We start from the raw sequence: 22,300 nt of genomic DNA, 5'->3' as shown, positions 1-22,300 counted from the left end.
TGAGACTCAGCAGATGAGAGGGGCCTATGATTCTTCCCATATGCAGAGAAAGAACAATAACTAGAAACCCCAAAAGAGTGTCATTTACTTAAATCTTTAACTGCCACAGCCGTCTCGACGTCATCAATTGGCAGCTTCCTCACAAAGCCATTGCACTCCGGGAGCTTAACAGGCCAATATGATTATGAAGGATTGTTATAAAACTGGTTTAATAGCTGTAAGGCTGCTTACCCCTCATTGGCATGTTTGTAAAACCTCCCCAGTTCCTTTGATCCTGTTAAATTTATCCCAGGATCAAGAGGTTTTGGAGTAGGGACAATGCGCTGGTGTGGAATGTGAGAAATGCACACAAAAAAAAACGGAATAACATGGTTTACTAATGCTAAACTAGTTTTGAAACCATGTAGGAAGGTTGGAATATGAACGGTTTATGATTGTCTATTCTCTAATCCAGGCAAGCTATGTCATGATCTGATGCTAATCAGAGCAAGAAAACACTTGTCAAGTATGCCAAATCACTATCTGGAGATTTCAAACACTTTCTGTATTTACTTTTTACTTACTTTAAATATTTTATCAGTGCAGGGTCAGTGAGGTTGCAGGAGGGGTATCACACATGCCAAGCAGGATTGTATGCTGATGAGCACAACCCGGTCTTATCAAAAAACAAAAAAACAAGTGTTCGAAAGTTACAGGGGGGTTTACTGGCTAGATTGCCCTGAAGACCTGAAAATCCCACCGCTCACATGAGTCGCTGCTGTTTTTATGAGGCAGAGCTTATAAAAGGAAATGGCACATGACCAGGAAATATACACTAGTTTAAGTTAGAGCTTGTTTGAATTATTAAAAAGGCAGTAAAAGTGACAGACTCTTGTTTCTCGATTTGAGAGTGCTCACACTTCAGTCATCTCTAAAAACTGCAGACCAGAAAAAGACAATGGATAAGATCACCCAATAAACTGTGAAACAGTCATTTAAAACAGTGATTCCCAACCTGAGGTATGAATAAGAAGGTTCAAGGTGGCACATAATATCGATATGGGTTTGCTTTAAACCAATAAAACTATGAGAATATGGAATTAGATAACTAATTATGATTAATTTGATTTTCAACTCCTTTTTAAAGAAAGAAAACAATATGTAGCCTAATGCATGTTGTAGAAATGTATGTGGATGACACTCATTACAAAATAAGTGCTACTTTGAGTTGTGTGTTTAAAAGTGCCTTTAATAAAATGAATGATGGAATGTGAGCCTTATTGGTGGAGCTGAGCTAAAAAAAACGTTGGGAAACACCGAGTTAAAACACCCACTGGAGGAAAAACATCCGCGTCCTTGCAAGCATCAGTAACAAAACCCCCCCAAGAAGTCCCGCTACAAAACAGTCCCCCGTGCTTTGTTTTGTTATTTATGAAATGTGACTAAAAAATAACCTAGCCAACACTATTTGTTTTAGAAAGGCTGCCTGGTTCACCTAATTCCCTCTTCCTCTTTCTCTTTCTTGACGACAGTACAGTGACTTAAACACAGCTTGACAGCTTCACCGGTGCCCGTTATCTCCAGTTTATGAGCCTGTAAACGAGACTGTAACAATAAACGCGCGACTACAACATGTAACCAGCTAGGCACATGGGTGCTCAAACTGCAACACTCAAGAGAGTTTGGATTAAACCCAGTACTTACCGATTGCAGAAATGCCAAATTTCTCACGTAATCCCGTTCAGTGTTCAATATCTCATTTAAAACGCACAGTCTCAGACGAAACTGACGCCCCGAGTCCTTGCTGCTTACATCCCCGTTTTCTTGTTGACTGTCCTCCTCGCTCATTTTTAAAACCGCTTTGAGAGAAGCGCCTCCAAACAAACAAAAATATATATGCCAGTTGTTTGAAAACTGAGATGAAGATGTGGTAATTAATCCATTTAATCCGTCGCGCGCTGCTCGCAACCTCGCGACAGGATGCGGCAGGGGAAAATGTTATATTGAAACTGAAGAAACTTCTGTTATAGTAGCAACGCGCAACATCGAAGTCAACCGCAAGCCAATTTGCACCTCATTAAAAAACACTTTCCGTTTAAAAGGTAACTCGGAGAAGTAGCCCACCGGGTGCCTGCAGTATAAATGAAGAAAGTGGCCAGAGGAGCCAAATGATGTGGAAATAGGGAGTGCACGTGAAACGATCAGTAGGCTAACCATGAAATCACTGGCAAAACCGTGCAGTAAACGCCGAAGTAGCGAGTTCACGAGAGCTCAGTGTGCACTACACGAAAAGTGAGACGCTTGTGAGAGCTAGAGAGAGAACTGAGTCTGTCGCTGAGGGACCGTCTGCAAGTTACAGCGCTTGAACAATCACGTCTTCAGTTTCAATGAACTGATCCCTTCCAATCTTTAGATGTGTGATTAGAGAATACGGTTCCTTTTTATCTCTGGCTCCATCCTCCATGTCTGATTTATTTAGCTACTTAAAAGTTTTATAAAAATAAAAATGATTAGCACTTTAATTAAAATGATGTTCACTAACATGAGATAAAGACTCTTCAAATCATATCTTCGAAAAGCAGTTCAAATTCTAAATGGAGCGGGTCACCTCTTCATGGGTGCCGCCATGTTGATATCAAATGAGCAGGTAGGCTACCAGCACGAAACACCAACATCAAATGAAAAAGTTAGGAATTATTCCAACTGTTGTAGTATGAGACAAGCAAACAGTTTTGGCTTGAAACCACAGCAGTTCCTAAACAAACTTCTTGCATCCAGACCAACAGGTGTCAGTATAAAATCTAAATCCACTGGTACTATGAGAGCAAATAAGAGCCAGCTAGGGCTGCATAGCATTCGCATAAATCGCATACTTCCCTACTATTTAGTAGGCCGGAAAACAGTATGTAACAAAATAAGTATAAAAGAGTAGGGGAAAAGTAGACAAGTGTGCATACGATTGGACACTTTACTATCCCATGAGGCCACGGGAGAGGATTTGTGAATGGCAGTGACGCGACGCAACTGACGCTGGTTGATGACGTAATAAGGGCAAAATGGCGAATGTAGTGACCAGGTTAAATTATACTACACACATTCATACTATATAGAATATACTGTTTTAGCAGCCATGGAGTGCTTATTCAAAATAAGTACCTACTCAAGACGAGAGAGTATACGGTTTAGGACGCAGCCTAAATGTTAAAGTCACCAGGAAATCAAAATTGGCAGGTTTTTTTAATGGAATATTGCAGTATTTATTATAACTGATTTATCCGTAACCCGTTCACATTATATATTTTTATTCATATGCCCTCGTTATATTTGTGACCCGATCTGGCGAAATGAGTCGGAAGTCGCAACGTTCTATTTTAAGATATGGGCCGATTATGTGGAAAAACAATGAAATAATAGATTTTTTTTTTTTTTGCTAATTTCAAAGAACAGACATTCAAAAATAATCTCCCAAAGTTTCATAGTCCAGATAATTGAGTAAAGGTATTTAAATTACTATTAAAGTGTACAAAGTTTTACTAAATTCGCTGGAAATGAACATTGCTTTTCTCAACTCCTCTCGTCACCTCTGAGCATTTCCCGGGTATCCCCTGAAACGTCACTATCTCTGCTCTTTAAATGGTGTTACACGTTGTATAGAACCAATCAAAAAGCTTAGAAATGTACACAAATGCTGATCATTTGTCGATGGGAAGCCGTTTCGACTGACCGGCACGCGATTGGTCCAGCCACCCTCCTGTCAGACTCGCAGCGAGCGCTCTGTGTAATAAACAAGCTAGCAGATCTCCTCAGAAAGATTAAATATTATTAATTTGAGAAATGTCGCTGTCAAAAGCGAGCAAAGTTGCCAAAGCGTCATCAAGCCCCCTGGCCATTGCACACTGAGTCCGCGTTTTTTTCGTATGCGTGTTTTCGTATTGATTCGGTGACTCCGAATTGTCAAAACACCGTTCAAACTGCTTGCTACGGATGCGAAAAACTTACGATTGTTTTTATATAACGGATGAAAGTTTCGTAGTATGCACGCGTGATTGACATAACGTGATTGACAAATGTGAATGAGTGTAGCTATTTATCTGCAAGCAGAATCCATGTGTTTGATTAACCCAATATTTAACTGTTGGTATCTCCGTTATGAATTTGTTACGCTGTTATTGTCAACTAGCCTACACTAAGATATGATTGCATAGACTAGCATTATTTGATCTGTTTCCTTGTCTCTCTCTCTCTCTCTCTCTCTCTCTCTCTCTCTCTCTCTCTCTCTCTCTCTCTCTCTCTCTCTCTCTCTCTCTCTCTCTCACACACACACACACACCCTCTCTCTCAAGCAAAAATGTAGCACCTCTGTTCAATCTTTCTGATTTTAGTACATTTTTGTAAAAGGTAGGCCTACTGTTAAATTATTTATTCAAATAAAAACTTTTAAAATAATTTGAGCTTCAGCCTGGTTTAATAGCATTTATATATTAATGTCTTTGGTCAAATTAAGCTGTAAAATAAATAGTTTATCCCTTTAAATGTAATGGATTTTGAAAGATATCAACAAAAAACTTTAAAAGCGATTTTCTCAGGTTTTCAATTGGAAAAAGAGGGCAGACGACCATAATTCAAATGTGTATATCTTTACAACCATTCAAGGTATGACTTTGACTAGGATATCAATTGAAAGCTTATGGTGTCCTCTTTCCATTAATACCAAAATCTCAATTTTTAAATTTGGGTCACTGTGACTCATTTTGCTGGATCAGGTCACATTTAATCAAAGCAACTTCCCCTCCCTCTTACAGATTTTCTCTGATGATGTGTTTACTGCGGTTTACTGGCATGAGGGTGGGTCAACCTGTCACTCACATGAGATCACAGCAGTAGCAAACCACACGATTCAACCATCCAATTAATTCCCAAAAGACAAAATCAAGTCCCGCCCTACATTTTTTTCTTATTCAAGAAGCCATGTCCCTCTGATATATGTCACAATACGCAAGAAAAGACTATCGCAACTTCCATTTCATGTCGATTGCAAGGCTGCCTTCAAATATGCATACTTATAGCCTAAGCAAAAAACAGTAGTTGAAAAGAGTGTCACAATATTCACAATATTCATAAAATAGGCAAAAAGTACCCGGATGATCTAGATTCTAAAGTGTGCATCCAATTAACACTTTACTACCCCATAGGGTCAGAGGGAGTTGGAAGAGGAGTTGTGAATGGCTGTGTAGCGATGCAACTGATGATGGAACTATAGGTCACATGACAATGAAAACATGACAAATGTAGTATGTCAATATTACGTTCATACTACACACATCATAGTATCTAGAATGTGCTATTTTGACAGTTGTGAAGCACTTATTCAAAAGAAGTATGGCTACCAGACAGCATGCAATTTCGGACGCAGCTCAAAGCACTGCTATAAACAAAAATGAAATGCAAATTTATTAATACATTTTTAAATGTGGACATGAACACTAATATCTGATTAATTTAAAGCTGCAGTCCTTAGCTTTTTTGGGTTAAAAATTATCCAAAATAATTTTTTGAGCAAATACATAACCAGCCAGTGTTCAAAACTATCTGCTTGCCTTAGCTCGATTCAAAACGGTAAGCTTGTAATAATGTTTTTAATTCCAGTGGTACTGGTGGATTTCCGCGGGAAATTCGAGCATGTCTTTGCGTCATTACGTCACATCTGTACACATAAAGAAGGAGTCGCGGCTAGTATCATAGACAGTAAAAGAAATGGACAGAGCGATCTCATTGGAACTCAGTTGAGACAGTTGAAGCCCACTTTTAGCGATTTTTGAGAACTTCCGTTCCTGACGCGCAGACTCAGACCGACTCAAACTAAGCTTGATGACGTGAGCAACCTGTCTGACAGACGTTAATCTTCTAGTAGCTGTGCGTGAAAACTGCCAACGTTAATCTTGCAGAGACGGGGAACTTGAGCAAAGAGTTCTTTGTCGTGAGTGAGCAGGAGTAAGAATTCCGTTGCTTTTATGGACTCATTATCTATGGGCTTCTCCCTTGACGGGACGTCCCCCCGATTGCCTGCGAGCTTCTCCTGCTGTCTGTACGGTAACTTCTGTACAGCGCGACAGAGAGTCGAGTGGTTATGATGCAATCGTTAGCCTATTTTTACTAAATCTGTTTCTACGGGGCCATAGTGTAACATAGAAGGTAATGGAGCCCTTTATACATTGTCGTGTTTCTTTAGAAATAAATAATGGACAAATGGAGTCTTTAAACGCCTCAGATGTAAAGTTATTCGCTGTCAAAGTGACGCAAAAATGAATGGGAGTCAATGGAAATGCTAACGCAAGTGAAGTTCTGCTACAACATGGCGGCACCCGTCCGGCTTCAACTTCCGGTCGATGGATTACCCCCTTGGCTAGTATAGAGGGAATGCATTAACGTCACTTCCCCGCCGGAACACGCCCCCCTCAGCGGGACTGAGTGGCAGAAGAGCTGCTGCGTGACTGGAGTTAATAGGGGAAACTTCGTTAACGCGAGTAAAACAAACTATTATCAGTTTAAACTAAAAGTTGGACTCGATATAGTGTTCCTTACAACTTATCAAAGATCCAGTGATCCATGGATATTGACATGCAGCCAGGAATCGTGTTTCCTGACATTTATATGTGCCTGATTTCAACGCCGGGGAAATAAATGAAGAAAATTTGCCTGTAAACGTTTTATATAAATACAATATAGATAGGTCTAAATCCGAGTGATCACTTACATTAATGTTATACTGTATATCATCATATCGTCCAGCCCTAAAACTTGTATAGTTTTTTGTCAGTGTTTATTAAAAAACATCCAATTATGCAGAATATAGTCTGTTCTGTAGCTTTTTGCAGTCTGTAAAAATATACAGTACCTCAGATTTCTGGTCAAATCTAGTTGTACAGTCAATCGCAAAGCTCTTTCCCGTTTTAGATGTGTTTTGTGTGATTTTCACGGCATTCACGCTGAAAACAAATGCTGCCGCTCAGTCTTTTTGCCACTTGTGGGCGTGACCGCATTCACTCCGGCCGACGGTGACGTCATGCGCATACCCTCTATAAGCTACATTGCGTGTGAGGATGTTGGAGGTGGAGATTTATAGCCTTTTCTCACAGCGCTTGATATAATTAAACTTATCAATTTGATGGCGGATCCAGAAAGGTTCAAACGACTATCGCCAGTGACAACTGCAGATTCACTCAGACTTCGGAGTGGCTACAGAAAAAAAGAGACTGCAACCGGGCCCATGCGAAAACAAGGATAAATATTGGAAGGGCATTAAATGTAGTCACGCAATGCTGATGTTGAACATTAACAATTTGAGAACAAAGTATAATTTGCACGGTTGTACGTGATATGATAAGCGATTGTTAGATTTAATCAGCGCGATTTACTGCAATGTCAGAACCAGAACAAAAGTGGATGTTACTTACTTGTTCAGATGACATTTTCCGGTGAATATTATTAAGTTGGTCATACTTCCAAAAATAATAATCTGTGATTCTGAATGACAGTATCCACACCGGCGCGGTGACTGACAGCCCAGCCGCACACTCTCCTTAAACATTGGATTCATCCGCGCTGTGCCGTGTCGAAGCACAACTCACGTAAAGTTGATAATTCCGCGAATAACTGCAATTGCAGATTTCGAACAGAGATGGCGACAAAGAGGTAAAACTGCGGACTGCAGCTTTTATCATTGGTGTTGGAACCTTCTTTTACTGTCTATGGTTGGAACCCGTGTCCAACAATTTGGCAAATAAATTTTTAATGTCCAAGAGAATGCAATAAAACATGTTTCACTGTCTATTCTACATGGAATGTGGCATCCCTGCAGTTTAAAGGGATAGTTCACGCAAAAATGGAAATTCTGTCATCATTTACTCACCCTCATGTCATTTCACAGCTGTAAAATAAGTATTTTCAGAAATATCTCAGTTGCTTTTCTATATAGGCTAAAATGGAAGTAAATGGTCACCAAAACTGTTCGTTTACCAAGATTCTTCAAAATGTCCTATTTTCTTTTGTGTTTTGCAGAAGAAAGAAAGTCATACACTTTGGAATGACATGAGGGTGAGTAAATGATAGATTGTTTGTTCTGATGCACAGAGACTGCCAAGGCTTTGTTTGTACAGTCTGTGCCCTTGAGGTGATGCTTCCTCAGCATGACAAACAGCCATCAGAGCTTATCCACATCCTGTTTACACCATCACAAAGACTAAAACCAAGAGTACAGTTCTCTATCTCTCACACTAACTCGGCCACCCGACCAAACCACCAGACTCAACCAAATTAATGGGCAAAACGTCAAGGGTAAGAATGACTCGTTGGCCTGGTTTGAATCACTATTAACCCGCAGGAGTCTTTCCGCTCTAGGCATTTCATAGCTGTCTGACATTTGAGAGGTGTCAATAACCGCTGGTTCTGCTTTACTTGGCGTGAGTACCCTACTGTCCACACACACACTAACTCAACATAGTCGCCGTTGCCACTTTATGCTTTGACATAACTAAAAATAATTGTTTCACAGTAACATAAAAGAATATAAGTGTCACCCAGATAATATAATCAACAGTTTACTTATTTTACTACACACCCGTAACGTATTTACCGGTAGTCACACTCGTCACACTGCATTACGTTCTGTGAGACCAAGCGCCATCTTGTGGCAAGTGGTAAGATGGAATACAAACGTTGTAAATAAATAAATACAAATAAAAAACATTATTTTAAACGAAAACAAATAAATAGATGTTTTAGTCGACAGTTGTAGCCTAAATCTCGTTTAGGCACGCTCTTTCCTCCGTTATAAGCGCACGAGAAAGACGCAACTGATGAACATTAACTGATGAGTTATGACTTTATAAAAAGAATGCAAAATAGAATCTTAGAGGTTGAGATATTTTTTTTATATATATATATTTTATCATATCTTTTGAACACACCAACGATGGTAAGACAAACCTACTTTTGTTTTAAACGATAACTGACACCCCCATCATAATAAGTGTAAAATACCAGTTTGGAACTGATAAAGGTGATTCCCCATTGAAAAGGGTTTAGTTTAGGCTTAAAATTCAGTGCTAAAAAAAAAGAAAAAAGAATAATTAATTAAATAAAAAAACAATATATAATAAATAAACAAATTAATTAATTTGGACAGTTAACTTAATCATTTAATTTAGGCGTGCAAAGGATATGTGTATTTAAAAATGAATAATAAATAAATATACATACTTTTTTTTTCAATTAAATAAGGTGTTGACTTAATTCATGTGAGCTAATTATATGTGTATAAAAATAATTATATAAACTATTAAAATTAATTTATTAAAGGAATAGTTCACTTCAAATGAAAATTCTGTCATCATTTACTCACCCTCAAGTTGTTTCAAACCTGTATGAATTTCTTTCTGCTGAACACAAAGGAAGATATTTTGATAACGGTAACCAGACAGTTTATGGACCCCATTGACTTCCATAGTAAGAAAAAAAATACTATGGAAGTCAATGGGGTACATCAACTGTTTGGTTACCGATATTCTTCAAAATGATCTTCCTTTGTGTTCAGCAGAAGAAAGAAATTCATACAGGTTTGAAACAACTTGAGGGTGAGTAAATGATGACAGGATTTTCATTTTGAAGTGAACTAATCCTTTAATAAACCTATGGTCGTATAGATTCTCATTCTGAACATCTTCTGCTCCTCTTCTATGTCTCAAGTTACAATGGCTGGCTCAGCACTTTGGCTGGTGTTGCTGTACTGCACACTCCTGCACTCCCCCAGCTGGTGTAGCAATTTAACCAAAGCCGACCTGGAAGAACTGGAGAAGATCAACACCTGGGTCATCAAACGCAGCTTTCCCTGCAGTGCCACCTGTGGGCTTGGCCTCCGTACACAAGAGCTCTGCCCTATCAGGGGGACCGGAAACATCTCCAGCCCTTCCTGCAAGCTGAGGACCATCCGCTGCCTAGACACCTGGCAGTGTGGACTGAAGACCCAAACAGCAACTGTCGGTCAGCGTCTGGTGCTTGACTGCTTAGAGGAAGTGATGGAAGCCATGGGCCGCTTTGCCTTTGTGGTGTCTTGGCGCTTCGCCGGTGGAGTCATCACCTCTGATGACTCATTATTCACCCGCTATGAAGCCCTCAGCCTGGACAAGGTGGTGCTAGACCCTCTCAGAGTAGAGGATTCTGGGACATACCGCTGTGACGTACTGGACACCGACAAACGAAGAGTGAAGAGAATGTATAAAGGGGTAAAGGTGTTATCTCCCAATGAACTGAGTTTAGACTTTAGTAAAGGTCTGATTCAGTGGGAAAACCCTGTGGGCCTGTTTTCTAACATCACTAGCACAGAAAACATGTATCCCAGCAGGACTGTCCGAAACATGGCGTTGATAAGCGTGTCCATATCTGCTGTAATGGCAGCGGTCATCTTTCTACTCTTGTGGGGTTTATACTCGATAAGACCCAGAACAGCTCTACTTTCCCAGGACAACATTTGAATAATTAAAAAGTCAAATGAATTCCCAGATTTCATTTTTTCAATCATTTTACTAAGTCACTGATTTATAGAAGTGTTAAAAATGAATTTGACCATGTCACGAACGCGTGGGATTGAAAAACATGTTCAAACTATGGTGTACTATTTATAGAGCAGAGCTGTTAATGAACTGCTTAAAAAGGATTCGCATTCACGTTTGTGTTCAAAGGGACAAACAGATCACTTCATCGACCGTGGGACCAGTGGTAACAGGTTCTTAATTTGGATCCCAGTAATTTATGCTAAGTTCCTTAACTTGTTCTTACAGCAGCCCTACTTTAAGAGAAACACATACATTACAGCAGTGGTTGATTCCGAGGCCCCCAGTGGTTAAGACAAAAATAATTCAAGTCAAAAATAACCATGACGATTTTCATAATTACATACATTTTGAGAACAGTATGTTCTTCACTAAAAAAAGTGAATATGTATTTTTAATAAAATATTGTATTTTTTATATACAGTATATACGTGTTTATGTTATACATTTAATGTTTTCATAGTGATAGCGTTAAACATTTTTTAAGTTGATTATTTTGATATGTGTATTTCATTTAAAATGTTTTTATAGGGATTTTTTTCAGAATTACATATAACAATATTATTACATATATCAAGAACTATGCCCCCTAGTTGACATATTCTTACACATAAACAGTTGAATTCACATTTAAAATAAAAAAAATACATAACAGAAAAGCAAATGCACATCACTACTTTTAAATTTTGAAGAAAACCTGAGTAGTTTTTGCCTAAGCAAAAGTTGCCAACATGATGCCAGATCGCTACTATGTGGTTGTGGTTCATAAACATGATGCTATGGAGTGACTTAATGGCTTAAAGATAGATGTGACTTTCAATTCAAGTTTGTGGGAAGTTTGATATCTTAGGAAAGTAAGCAAAGTTATTATTCACATCTGCAGCCCAAACATTTAGGACAAACTACATGCTGAAGTTTAATACCTAGGGTTAGAAGTTAAAAATTCCCAATAGAGGAAAAAAAAAAGGTCTGAGCAAGCACCACTAAAAAGGGGGAAAAGAAGGAACAGAAGAGTCTCACACACAAGTAAATGAACTGGTGTTTTATTCAGGACGTTTTACAGGTCAAAGTGTGCCCACCTCAAAAACAAACTCTCTATCAGACAAATAAACCAGTGAAAGGTGCTCTGTGAGCGTAGGAAAAATCCACAAACACTCTACAACTCAAATTTAAGGCAGGGAGAGGACAAACGCCCACCTCCCACAGCAGAATGTGACATCAGTGAAACCAGAAGCCGTGTTCACAAACCCTTCAGAAACAGGAATGCTGCTCCTTGATCAGCTTTGCACTTGATACGCATTTATGATCTGGATAAGCAGCGATAAATCCATGATCTCCTGCACAGATAGTTTGTGAGCACTAGCGCCAGTTTGAATAAACTCCTTTATACAGATTGGTGTAATTATTTCTTTAGCTCTAAGCAAGTAAATATAGACGGCAAAAATCTTAAGACTAGTCTACATCTGGTTAGGTGTGAAATAAGTTTCTGAAAGAATTACAAACTCTCTTACAGGCAAACAACAGAACAGTCATTCAGTGTGTATATAACTTGACAAGTGTGTGTGTGTACTTTAAATATACATGACATTACAACTAGCAAAAGGTGCATTGTTTATCTTCAAGAAAAGAAAAAGTGTCCTTTTTCCTGATTCAAAGAGAACATCCTCACTCTAGGACAAGGATGCAAGCAAGAAACCTACAGAAAAACAAGTGAGAATTTAAAACAGATACTCTCTTTATGATCATGATCATTTTCAGCATGTGAGATACAGCAACAAGAGATACAAAGCAGTCCAGCCTGTGATCTGCTTCTTAGAGACAGTGTATAATTCCACCAAGCCATCATTCATAAGCAATACCCATGAAATCACCCCTACATATTCTTGATACTAGAAAAAGAGGAACAAATAAAGCAGCATGAAACTTCACAAACTCATTCATAGCTCTTTGACTTGTCCAGCACACGTGAAAACATGCAACAGAACGACACTCAGACAGCATAAAAACTCTCCAGCCATAATTATTATATATTAAAAAAAAAAATTAATAATAATAATAATAATACACATCCAGACCAAAGGCGGTCACAAATTGCTCTAAGGATAAAAAAAACGCACCATTCGAACATGATTTCATGCTACTTTCCATATCATTGTGGGATACAGTAATGTTATTTGAGATATTACTCTAGCAGTATATTGTGCTCAGCTCAACATCTATCAACAAGCAATTCCACATACAAAACTTTTGTCATGCTGTGTGCAGCATAAAATCTAGTCACCAAATCAATCGCATTTAGGTGAATCTCAGGTCATTCTCGAGCAGCCGATTCTAAATGAATGGATCTTCCAGAAGCCTCTTTTAATCTTCAAGATACATTCAATTTGGTCACAGAAAGACGACACATGGTTCCTGATTGTAGAAATACAATTCAGTCATTCACTGTCTGCGAATTTCACACACTCTGAAAATCATTCTTGCACTCTTGTTTGATTTGTACAGTCAGCCATCACTAGCAACATGCTGATACAAGCAGCTTCAATAATGCAGACTGACTAAAACCATATGGAATTAATATCTTGCTACAAGTTAAGTTGATAGCTGCTCAAGACAAAGTATAAGCTTGCTAATTAATGCTGTATGAAAGCCAAAGCATCCATGACCAAACAACATCGAGATTCAAGCCCATAAAGATGATTAAAAGTGGCATCTCTTTGGTAGTATACAATTTTTTGCATTGAACATTTCATCGCCACAAAACGGAAGACTCGATCAAATTCAAATCCCTGAATAGTTTTGCTATTCTTCTCAAGATGCAAGAATTGTGGCTTTGTTCCCCAAACTTCAGCAATGAGCCCCTTTATTAAGAAAAACAATTGCATTACCACCAAGCAACTTCTGAATCAGCCAGTGGCTGAAACTACCCATTAAAAAAACTAATGCTGGTCCATAGAGATTGCTTGGTTATTGACATAAGCTGGTGAAGTTTCCTGATATGCAGTTGATGAATAATTTGGTTTAATTGGCAAATGCATTCATGATGTTTCTGCTGGTATAAGAAGGATCCGAGCGCAAGGCAACATCTGCAGCTTTGGGGGTTCGTATAAATCACATTCAGATCCGACTGACTATGAAGCCCCGTGTTTTGCCATTGTCACTGAGATCTTGGATGGCGAGCGTAACGAGAAGGAATTTCCATGAAACAGAGGAAAGTATTGTCTTTAAAAGAATGGATTTTCAAAAAAATCCATCTCGATTAAAACTAGGGAAGATGTGTACATCAGATGTGGACACGAAAAAAGGCTGAGACGGAGATTTTACCACAAACGCTAGTTCTTTGAAATGGTTAATCGACGATCCACCAGTGCTAACGCAGTTCAAATCAATTATGGTTGCAGGAGATCTAACTAGCTTCCGTTCAAGCCCTTTTTTTTTTTTACCAGTGTCAGTGTACTAAAATCCCCATTCCTAAAATGTACAAAATCTGGCAACCTGCAAGACGATTGCCTCAAATCCTTAAGAAAGAAAAAAGGAAAAGGGTGAAGTGAGGACATTTAGGGTGTGAGAGGAAAAAAAGCCCTTAGGTATGACTCTGAACGTGTCCTTCTATGGATTGAGTGCGGGTGGAGTCAACATCCATTAATGAGTCATGGTCGACTGAATCAAAACAGGAAACGGATGATGCAAGATCCTTCAGATGCGAAGAGGAGCGATGGAGAACGTCTCCTTATTGAAAAACATCCACTGCAAAAGCGCAGCATCAAGTCCCATCGAGGCCTATCTTTTCCCAGTTTTCATGTACGATGGGATGCCTCCTCGTGCAGTCAGCCCCTCAAAGCGCTTGTAGGTGTAGTTGATGAACACCCAGTCTTTACTCTTCAGATCTGCCTCGGTGTGGTTGGACACAGGAGGGGCTTGAGAGAGAATAGAGGAAGTTAGGGAGTAATGTTATTATATAGTTCTGAAATACATAACCCATAAAATGTCATGCATTTCAGTAAGCATATCTAAAGTGACTAAAAATGCACCTGTAGGCTGAAGGATGTCTGAATCAGGGAACTCGTCAAAGTTTGAGGTGTCGTCAATGCTTTTGATCTCAATTGGAATAGCTGCTGGTCTCTCCCTAGAGGAAAAAAAAAATCAGCTGTGTTCAGAATTGTATACATCCATACTACTCTTACCATTCTTAAAAAAAAGAAAATAATACCTTTAATACCTAGGATGCACTAAAAAAATGTTTACAATATAATACAAAAGATTAAATCCTGTTGTTTTTAACTCACTACTTAAAGAATCCTGGAAAAAAAAATTATCACGGTTTCCACAAAAATATTACGCAGCACAACTGCTCTAAACATTGATAATAATAAGAAATGTTTCTTGAGCAGGAAATCAGCATATTAGAATGATTTCTGAAGGAACACGTGATTCTGAAGACTGAAGTAATGATGCTGAAAATTCTGATTTGTATTCACAGTAAAATGACATTTTAAAATGGAAAATAGTTATTTTAAAATATAATCATATTTCACAATATTGCTGTTTTATTTCAAAATATTACTGTTTTTACTTTTGATCGAATAAATACAGCCTTGGTGAGCATAAGAGACTTAAAAACTTTTTTTTTTTATCTTACTAACCTCAAACTTTCTAACAGTATTGTAAAATGTGCATGGCATGCAAATCAAAGGTATAGAATACACATATAACCTAGAATTGCAAATAAAAAGTGCACACTGCGTGAACCAGATGCAATGAACTAAAAGTAATACAAACTGTGTTTTAGTTCGGATTATTTGACCAAACAGTCAAAAAAATTATAACGGGACACCACTTGCTGAATTCTACATGCAATATAGAAAGTATATACTGCACAATGTATGTTTACATTCAAAGCCCAAAGACAATTAAATCATGAAGACCTATATTATGCAAAAGACACTGATCATTATAATAGTAAACTCATTTCATTATTCAATACCAGTTTAATCTGTGTTTGTCTACGTGAGATGACAGTATACCTGATATGGTCATAGTCCACCCCCTCGAAGAAAGGGTTAGTCTTGATCTCCTCCACTCCAGTGGCTCCAATCCTGAGCTCACTCTCACAACAGAACCTAGTGGAAAACAACAGAACATCAGGTGAACTGAAGAAAAAAAAAGATTGCTAAAAATTAACCATGTCTTAAAATGTAGGTTAGCATCATGGTTAATGAAAGCAAAATGCACTGGGATGAGACAAAAGAAGAGACAAGAGTTCCAGCTAAGAGCATAAAATAAAGGCAAAAATCACAGCAAAAAATATGAAAATAAAGCCCAATAAAAAGTGGAAGAAGGAAAAGTATAAGCAGTGAGAGAGCTGAACCTGAGGATCATATCCTTGGCCTTCTCTGAAATTGGGACCTCAGGTGGAAAGGTCAAAGTTTCCCGCCAGTTCATCACTTTCCTGTACGTTTCCTGAGGTGTCTCAGAGCAAAATGGAGGGTAACCTGAAAAATACCCACACAAACACTTTAGCCAAATACACAAAACAAAAAACTTACTTTATTTACAAAGCAAAAATCAACTCACCTATCAACATTTCATACATAATGACACCCAAACTCCACCAATCACAGAGCTTGTTATACCCATTTTGCATAAAGACTTCTGGGGCGATGTAGTCAGGGGTTCCAACAGTGGAGAAGGCCTGAAAAAAACACCTTTAATTCAGACAAACTTCCTTGTCTACTATTCTACTTATTGATCCAACACAAAAAGTTGTGAGATAGAGAATATAATGAATTACACAAGACTGCATCGTAACCCTCCCACTCTACTTTTACAATCATCAACTGCCACATTAAGAACACACTAATTTCACAATAACTCTTGCAAAGGCTCTTCATGCAACACTGAATCTATCTGTACACACTATGTGTAGGGCAGTATTGGGTCAAGAGGAAACCCTTACCAACTGTCTCCTGTTTCGCTTCCATGTTTCTGCTTTCCTCTTTGAGTTCATGTTCTGGAACGCTACGGACGAAGAAAAAAAAAGTCCAGAGTTACTGCCACAGAATCAGCCATCCAATCTCTTCATTACTTCATATACACTACTGTTTAGGGTCACTAATTATTAATCATTTTATTTAGCAAGGATGTTTTAAATTTAGAAAAATATAAAAGACATTTATAGTGTTACAAAAGATTTCAAATTCTAAATTACTTTTAAATTACTTAAATTGCTTTGCCACCACAGGAATAAATTACATTATATTAAAAGTTTTTTTAATTATTTCACAAAATTACAATATTTACTGTATTATTAATCAAATAAATTCAGCCTTGGTGAGGGTGAGAGACAAAATCATTAAAAAAAACGTACTGACCCCAAACTTTTGAACAGTAGCGTATTATGTCAAATACATTTTACTAAGAGCATGATGCAAAAATACATGAATGTAATGTGGTATATGAAATCTTTAGGATTAATACCAGAAGAGATGTTTGTCTGCTTACTGAAGTCGCTGGGAAGGCTATGATTGAGGTTTCTGTAGAACTCTGTGCGGTGAGCTTTCTTCAGACCAGTGCATAAGCCAAAATCAGACAACTTTACATGGCCCTGAAAGAGCAAAATAAGAATCACTCTTTTGATCAAGACCATGTGACCCTGCGAGGCTGTTAGATTTAACTTGCCTATAGGGAGGTCACAATTCAATACTAATAAATACAATGCTATAATATCATACTCTGAGGTACCAAGTGAAATTTTACTGGTTGACTATTGAAATTGACAGCAGCAAATGTAGCTGCCTTTCTTTTTCTGAATAATGTGATGCTTCAAAAACTATTTATTTTGCTAAAAATTTTAAATGTAATATTTAATTTCATGAAATAATCTGTGTGGGTTTTCTTACTCTTGAGTCCAGCAGCAGGTTGTCTGGTTTGATGTCTCTGTGGATGAAGCCTAGCTGGTGAATGGAGTCAATAGCCAGTACAGTCTCAGCAATATAAAACTGTGTGGCCTCCTCCGTTAAAGTGTCTTTCTTCATCAGTAGAGTCATCATATCACCTGGGCAAACACACACACATCAGTCATATTTGGTGCCATCATCTCGATTGTAATGCTTCTCTGAAATGAACCGAGATCAACCCACGCTCACCTCCAGGCAGAAACTCCATGATGAGGTAGAGGTTCATCTTATCCTGAAAGCTATAAAACATCTTGACTACCCACAGACTGTCTGCCTCTACAAGGATGTCCCTTTCTGCTCGAATATGACCCACCTTGAACAGAAAACAGAGACCTGTTAACAAGACAAAGAAACTTCAATGTCATGTGTGAATATGTGACTCCATCAGTGAAAACTCGCCTGCTCTTTCTCAAGCATATCAGCCTTGCGCAAGATTTTCATGGCATAAACGTGTCCCGTGTCCTTCTTCTGAACTAGCCGCACCTAGAGAGAGAAAGTGCATTTTAAATGTACTAGAATATCACAAAATACACAACAGTTCAAAAGTTTGTACGATTTCTGAAAGTGGTCTCTCATGCTCGTTAAGGCTGCATTTATTTGATTACAAATACAGTAAAACCAATAATATTGTGAAATAATATTACAAATTAAAATAATTCTGTTTTACTTCAATATATCATAAAATGTAATTTATTCCTGTGATGGAAAAACTGAATTGTCAGCAGCCATTACTCCAGTCTTGAGTGTTACATGATCCTTCAGAAATCATTCTAATATGCACCTCAAGAATCTTTTTACTATCAATGTTGAAAACAGATGCACTGCTTAATACTTTTGTGGAAACCATGATCATTTTTTTTCAGGATTCTTTGATAAATAGAAAGCTCAAAAGAACATTATTTTATAAACTTATACGCCTAAACTGTCACGTTTGATTCATTTAATGCATACTTGTTGAATAGAAACAATGCATTAAATAAAAAATAAAAAAACAACGTGCTGACCCAAAACTTCAGAAAGGTAGATTATACATAGTGTACAAATGGCCTCACAACTATATGCACCAACATTTTTTTATTTTGAATTGATGCAGTCTATAACAGAAAAAAACTCATACCTCTCCGAAAGCTCCACGGCCAATCACTTTGAGCGACTCAAAGTCCTCTAATCCAAGCCGTGTTCGTTTAAGACGAAGAAACTCTGTCTCTTTCCTAGCATGCTCAGACCGCCGGAGAGGCTTCTGCGGGACCATGAAAAGTAGACATTAAATCAACCGATCACATGATATTGTCTGTGTGTTTAAACATTTAACAAAACCACCAGTGTCTAGATCAAGACTTTTTAAAATGTAAGCAAGTATTTCAGAAAAGCTCACCTCTTCATCAGCTAGGCCCTCTTGATCCATGACCTTTTCCAGTTTCTGTTTCCTGTAACATATAGAGAATAGCTTTTAGACATGTGATAAAACGCCAGAAAGGTGTGGTCCACTGGTCTGACATCATTTCAAGAGGGACAGAAGAGTCCATATTAAAGGCCCCCTGGAATTTGGGAGGTTCTTAAAGAAACACAATGGGCACAAATGACAGACAGTAGTCTCGCCATATTCACCCAAACCTAAAGTATGTGAGGAATTACAGGTATTTGTCCAAATGCTTAGTGAATCATTTAGACCTGCCAAACCAGTTCAACTAGTGAAAGTTACAAAAACTACATTAATAAGAGAATCCTAAAGTCCTAAATATTTAGACCAGTATATGGGCTACGAGTAGTTTTCGATGGAAAAATAAAGTCTATACTTAAAAATAACTTTAAAACAACAAAAAAGGTCTTGCTTTTTTGGAAAAGCTTTTTGCTTTTTTTAGTCCTTACCTCATTTCCCTTTCCTCATGCTGTGAAATCAGGTTGCTATAAAAATTCTCCAGCGTCACTTTGGCCATGGTGACCCGTTCCTTAGTGTGGTTGCTCATCGAGGAGCAGGACGTCTGACTTGTCATCGCCATGGTTAACTGGAGAGGAAAAACATGTTGCATCAGAACGGACAGTGTTTGAAGTGTTAATAGCTACAAACAAGATACAAAACAGAGTCATGGTTATCTTGTTTATGCGTCGTTTTCTTTTAAAATATGCTTGTCAGCAGCCATATCACCCTGTAGCCCAAGACTGGTTGCCCACTGAAGCTAAGCAGGGTTGAGCCTGGTCAGTACCTGGATGGGAAACCTCCTGGGAAAACCAGGTTGCTGCTGGAAGAGGTGTTAGTGAGGCCAGTAGCTCACCCTGTGGTCTGTGTGGGACCTAACGCCCCAGTGTAGTGACGGGGACACTATACTGTCAAAGAGCACCGTCCTTCGGATGAGACGTTAAACCAAGGTCCTGACTCTCTGTGGTCATAAAAAATCCCAGGATGTCTTTTGAAAGAGTAGGGGCCAATTTTGCCCAGTGGCCTCTGTCCATCATGGCCTCCTAATAATCCCCATATATACATACACACACTAATTGGCGTAGGAGGGCGTTCTGGCGCACTATATCTGCCGTCGCATCATCCAGGAGGATGCTGCACATTGGTGGTGGTTGAGGAGATTCCCCCTTCTATGTAAAGCACTATATAAATTAATTAATTTTATTTACATTATTAAATTGTCCTGTAAATTCAACTTGATGGACAGACATGGATACAACGTCTCTCTCTCTGTGTTTAATCTTTGACATGGCTTTTCAATCTTCTAGATGTAATGGACCCCCAAATATGATTATACTCATGCAAGAAAGCCCTTATCCTAAAATGTCTTCTTTTTTTTTAAAGAATGATCAATCTATATATTTCCATGTAGACTGTTATATATACATAAGGGTAAAATATTTCAGAATTTCTTTATGTATATATTTTACATTATTACTTTTTCCCCAATCACTAATAATACTGTACTGTTAGATGTAGCCTATTTATTCATTTATGTAAACAAAAAAAAAATGTATTTGTGTAAATCCAAATTGCATTATTATTCTCTTAACTTGTAGTGATTTATTTAATCGCTTTATTTATTTAGTTTATGCATAATGTTTTTCTCTTAACTTTTCCATGGACCCCCAAGCACTCCCTTGCAGCCCGCAGACCCCAGTTTGAAGACCCCTGTCATGACATTGGTACAGAAGGCTGCTGGTTCACATAAAAATGATAATTTCTTTCCATTACCAGCTTCACACTTCACTTCATGTGTTTCTTGTGCAGGTATTCAGTGAAAGGCAGCATTCAACATCAGCTACAACATTTAACTTCCCAGAAAATCCACGCCTGTAAAGTCTGACTGGCCCTTTGTTGCGCCGTGGCCAAAACAAGCATAAGATACAGGCTATGATACTTAACGCCATATTTAACATCTGACTCAACTTCCACAGCTGATGTCACTGAGACTGAGGTCAGAGATACGTGTTTGCAGAAAGCATGGGGAATTTCACTATGAATAAATCGTGTGACTAATGAAATGAAACAAAGTTGACCAATAAAATCAGAACAAAACCAGTAATGACATGAGCTGCAAGACTTAATACTATTAAAAATCACCGAGAAAGACTACAGACAGAAAAGCAAACGGACTGACAAAATACTGTAAACAGACACACTAAAGTTTGCCATCGCTTTTAGTGGGTTTGTGTATTTAGCATTTATGCAATTTTAAAAGCAAAACTAAGCCTAATATTTTCTTACTAATCAATTACTAATATTTATAAGCCTAAAGAGAAAGTATGAAAAGTAAAAACACAGAAACTATTATCAGCAGTGTAGTAACTTAAGACTGTCAGTCTGCTAGCAGCTAACTGTCTGTTCAGACCAGACTCATCTGCTCTCATAGCAAAGTGTGAAACGGCTAAAATCTAGTTTCATTTCTAAAAAGAACAATAGCGACTTTGTCAAAGTTTAAACACCTACCGTAAACAAAACTATTATTTACTGGTAAAAACGTGTTACTTTGAAAAAAAATACTTGTTTGCTTACCTTCCACTCGACCTCAAACTGACTTGAGCTAGTGGACGACTACGGACATTATTTCCTTTTTCCGGGTTGGTGTGAGTGGGGTGGGAGGGGAGGGAACAAAACAAAAGTCCTCTTTCTGACAGCCCAGCTGTTAAAATCTATTTTTTATAAAAATTTGACAAAATTAGCCAACCTTAATGTGATTAATCAACCTACTAAAAATTATCCTTTATTTTACCCATACACTTTTTTATACAAATACCCAATTTGCCTATGCTTGCACACTCACAATATAGATCTCTGTTTCATTGGAATGCTCCTAAACATTTTGAAATCCACTGCTTGGAAGGACCCATTTTTGTCACTCATCAACAGAAAGTTCTATTTATAGAGTCAAAGAATAAAAAAATAATAATAATGCATTTTTAACAATATAAGGGAGAGAACAGGGTTAGTTGTAACACAATATTTCCGTATAAATTTATTATCAAAATCAATTACTGATTAGATACAAATACTACATTCCTGACTACAAAACATTTAGTAAAATGTACAAAACTATTATAGAGTTTTTATTTAAATTTAAACAGAAAAATAAGTATTAAACATAGGCTATAACACTTCATGAAACATACAAATGATAAAACCTTTGTTTTGGCCAACAACAAAATGTTATTAATAATACAGTATAAATGAAAAACATTTAAAATACATGTAACAAATTCCACCAACCTTTTATTGAGTTCACAAGCTATTACAAAATATGGTGATATTGGAATTTTTGTTTTGGA

General features: G+C 37.8%; 4 protein-coding genes across 5 annotated transcripts in view; 2 read left to right on the top strand and 2 right to left on the bottom strand.

The window, feature by feature from the left end:
* Nucleotides 1–2,294, bottom strand: part of prex1 (phosphatidylinositol-3,4,5-trisphosphate-dependent Rac exchange factor 1) — an 84,086-nt gene extending 81,792 nt beyond the window's left edge. The window contains exon 1 of the mRNA XM_056260915.1: nucleotides 1,684–2,294. Coding sequence (XP_056116890.1) covers nucleotides 1,684–1,827 — 144 coding nt within the window. The 5' untranslated portion in view covers nucleotides 1,828–2,294. The remainder of the gene's footprint in view (nucleotides 1–1,683) is intronic.
* tmem9 (transmembrane protein 9) overlaps nucleotides 1–22,300 on the top strand; it is a 196,674-nt gene that overhangs the window by 37,769 nt on the left and 136,605 nt on the right. The gene's annotated exons all lie outside the window — the stretch shown is intronic.
* On the top strand, nucleotides 9,727–10,523 carry tmem81 (transmembrane protein 81). Its single transcript, XM_056260929.1, has one exon. It carries the CDS (start codon nucleotides 9,729–9,731, stop codon nucleotides 10,506–10,508), a length of 780 nt encoding a protein of 259 aa, XP_056116904.1. The 5' UTR covers nucleotides 9,727–9,728; the 3' UTR covers nucleotides 10,509–10,523.
* On the bottom strand, nucleotides 11,614–21,667 carry stk38a (serine/threonine kinase 38a). 2 transcript variants are annotated; one of them, XM_056260919.1, is made up of 14 exons: nucleotides 21,531–21,667; nucleotides 19,409–19,545; nucleotides 18,915–18,966; nucleotides 18,657–18,779; nucleotides 17,939–18,022; nucleotides 17,729–17,852; nucleotides 17,483–17,637; nucleotides 17,061–17,187; nucleotides 16,540–16,601; nucleotides 16,158–16,275; nucleotides 15,952–16,075; nucleotides 15,608–15,703; nucleotides 14,615–14,709; nucleotides 11,614–14,500 (listed from the first exon to the last, which is right to left on the bottom strand). In XM_056260919.1, the coding sequence occupies exons 2-14, from the start codon at nucleotides 19,537–19,539 to the stop codon at nucleotides 14,364–14,366; spliced, it is 1,428 nt and encodes a 475-aa protein (XP_056116894.1). In that variant the 5' UTR covers nucleotides 19,540–19,545; nucleotides 21,531–21,667; the 3' UTR covers nucleotides 11,614–14,363. The 2 variants fall into 2 exon arrangements, with proteins under 2 accessions (XP_056116894.1, XP_056116895.1); XM_056260920.1 differs by having other exon boundaries at nucleotides 17,085–17,187.

This window comes from Rhinichthys klamathensis, unplaced genomic scaffold (assembly GCF_029890125.1).
Source record: "Rhinichthys klamathensis goyatoka isolate OS25496 unplaced genomic scaffold, OSU_Roscu_1.1 h1tg000180l_1, whole genome shotgun sequence".
Classification (NCBI taxonomy): domain Eukaryota; kingdom Metazoa; phylum Chordata; class Actinopteri; order Cypriniformes; family Leuciscidae; genus Rhinichthys; species Rhinichthys klamathensis.
Note: the sequence above shows the minus strand (reverse complement) of the source record. Positions and strands in the feature narration are given on the sequence as shown.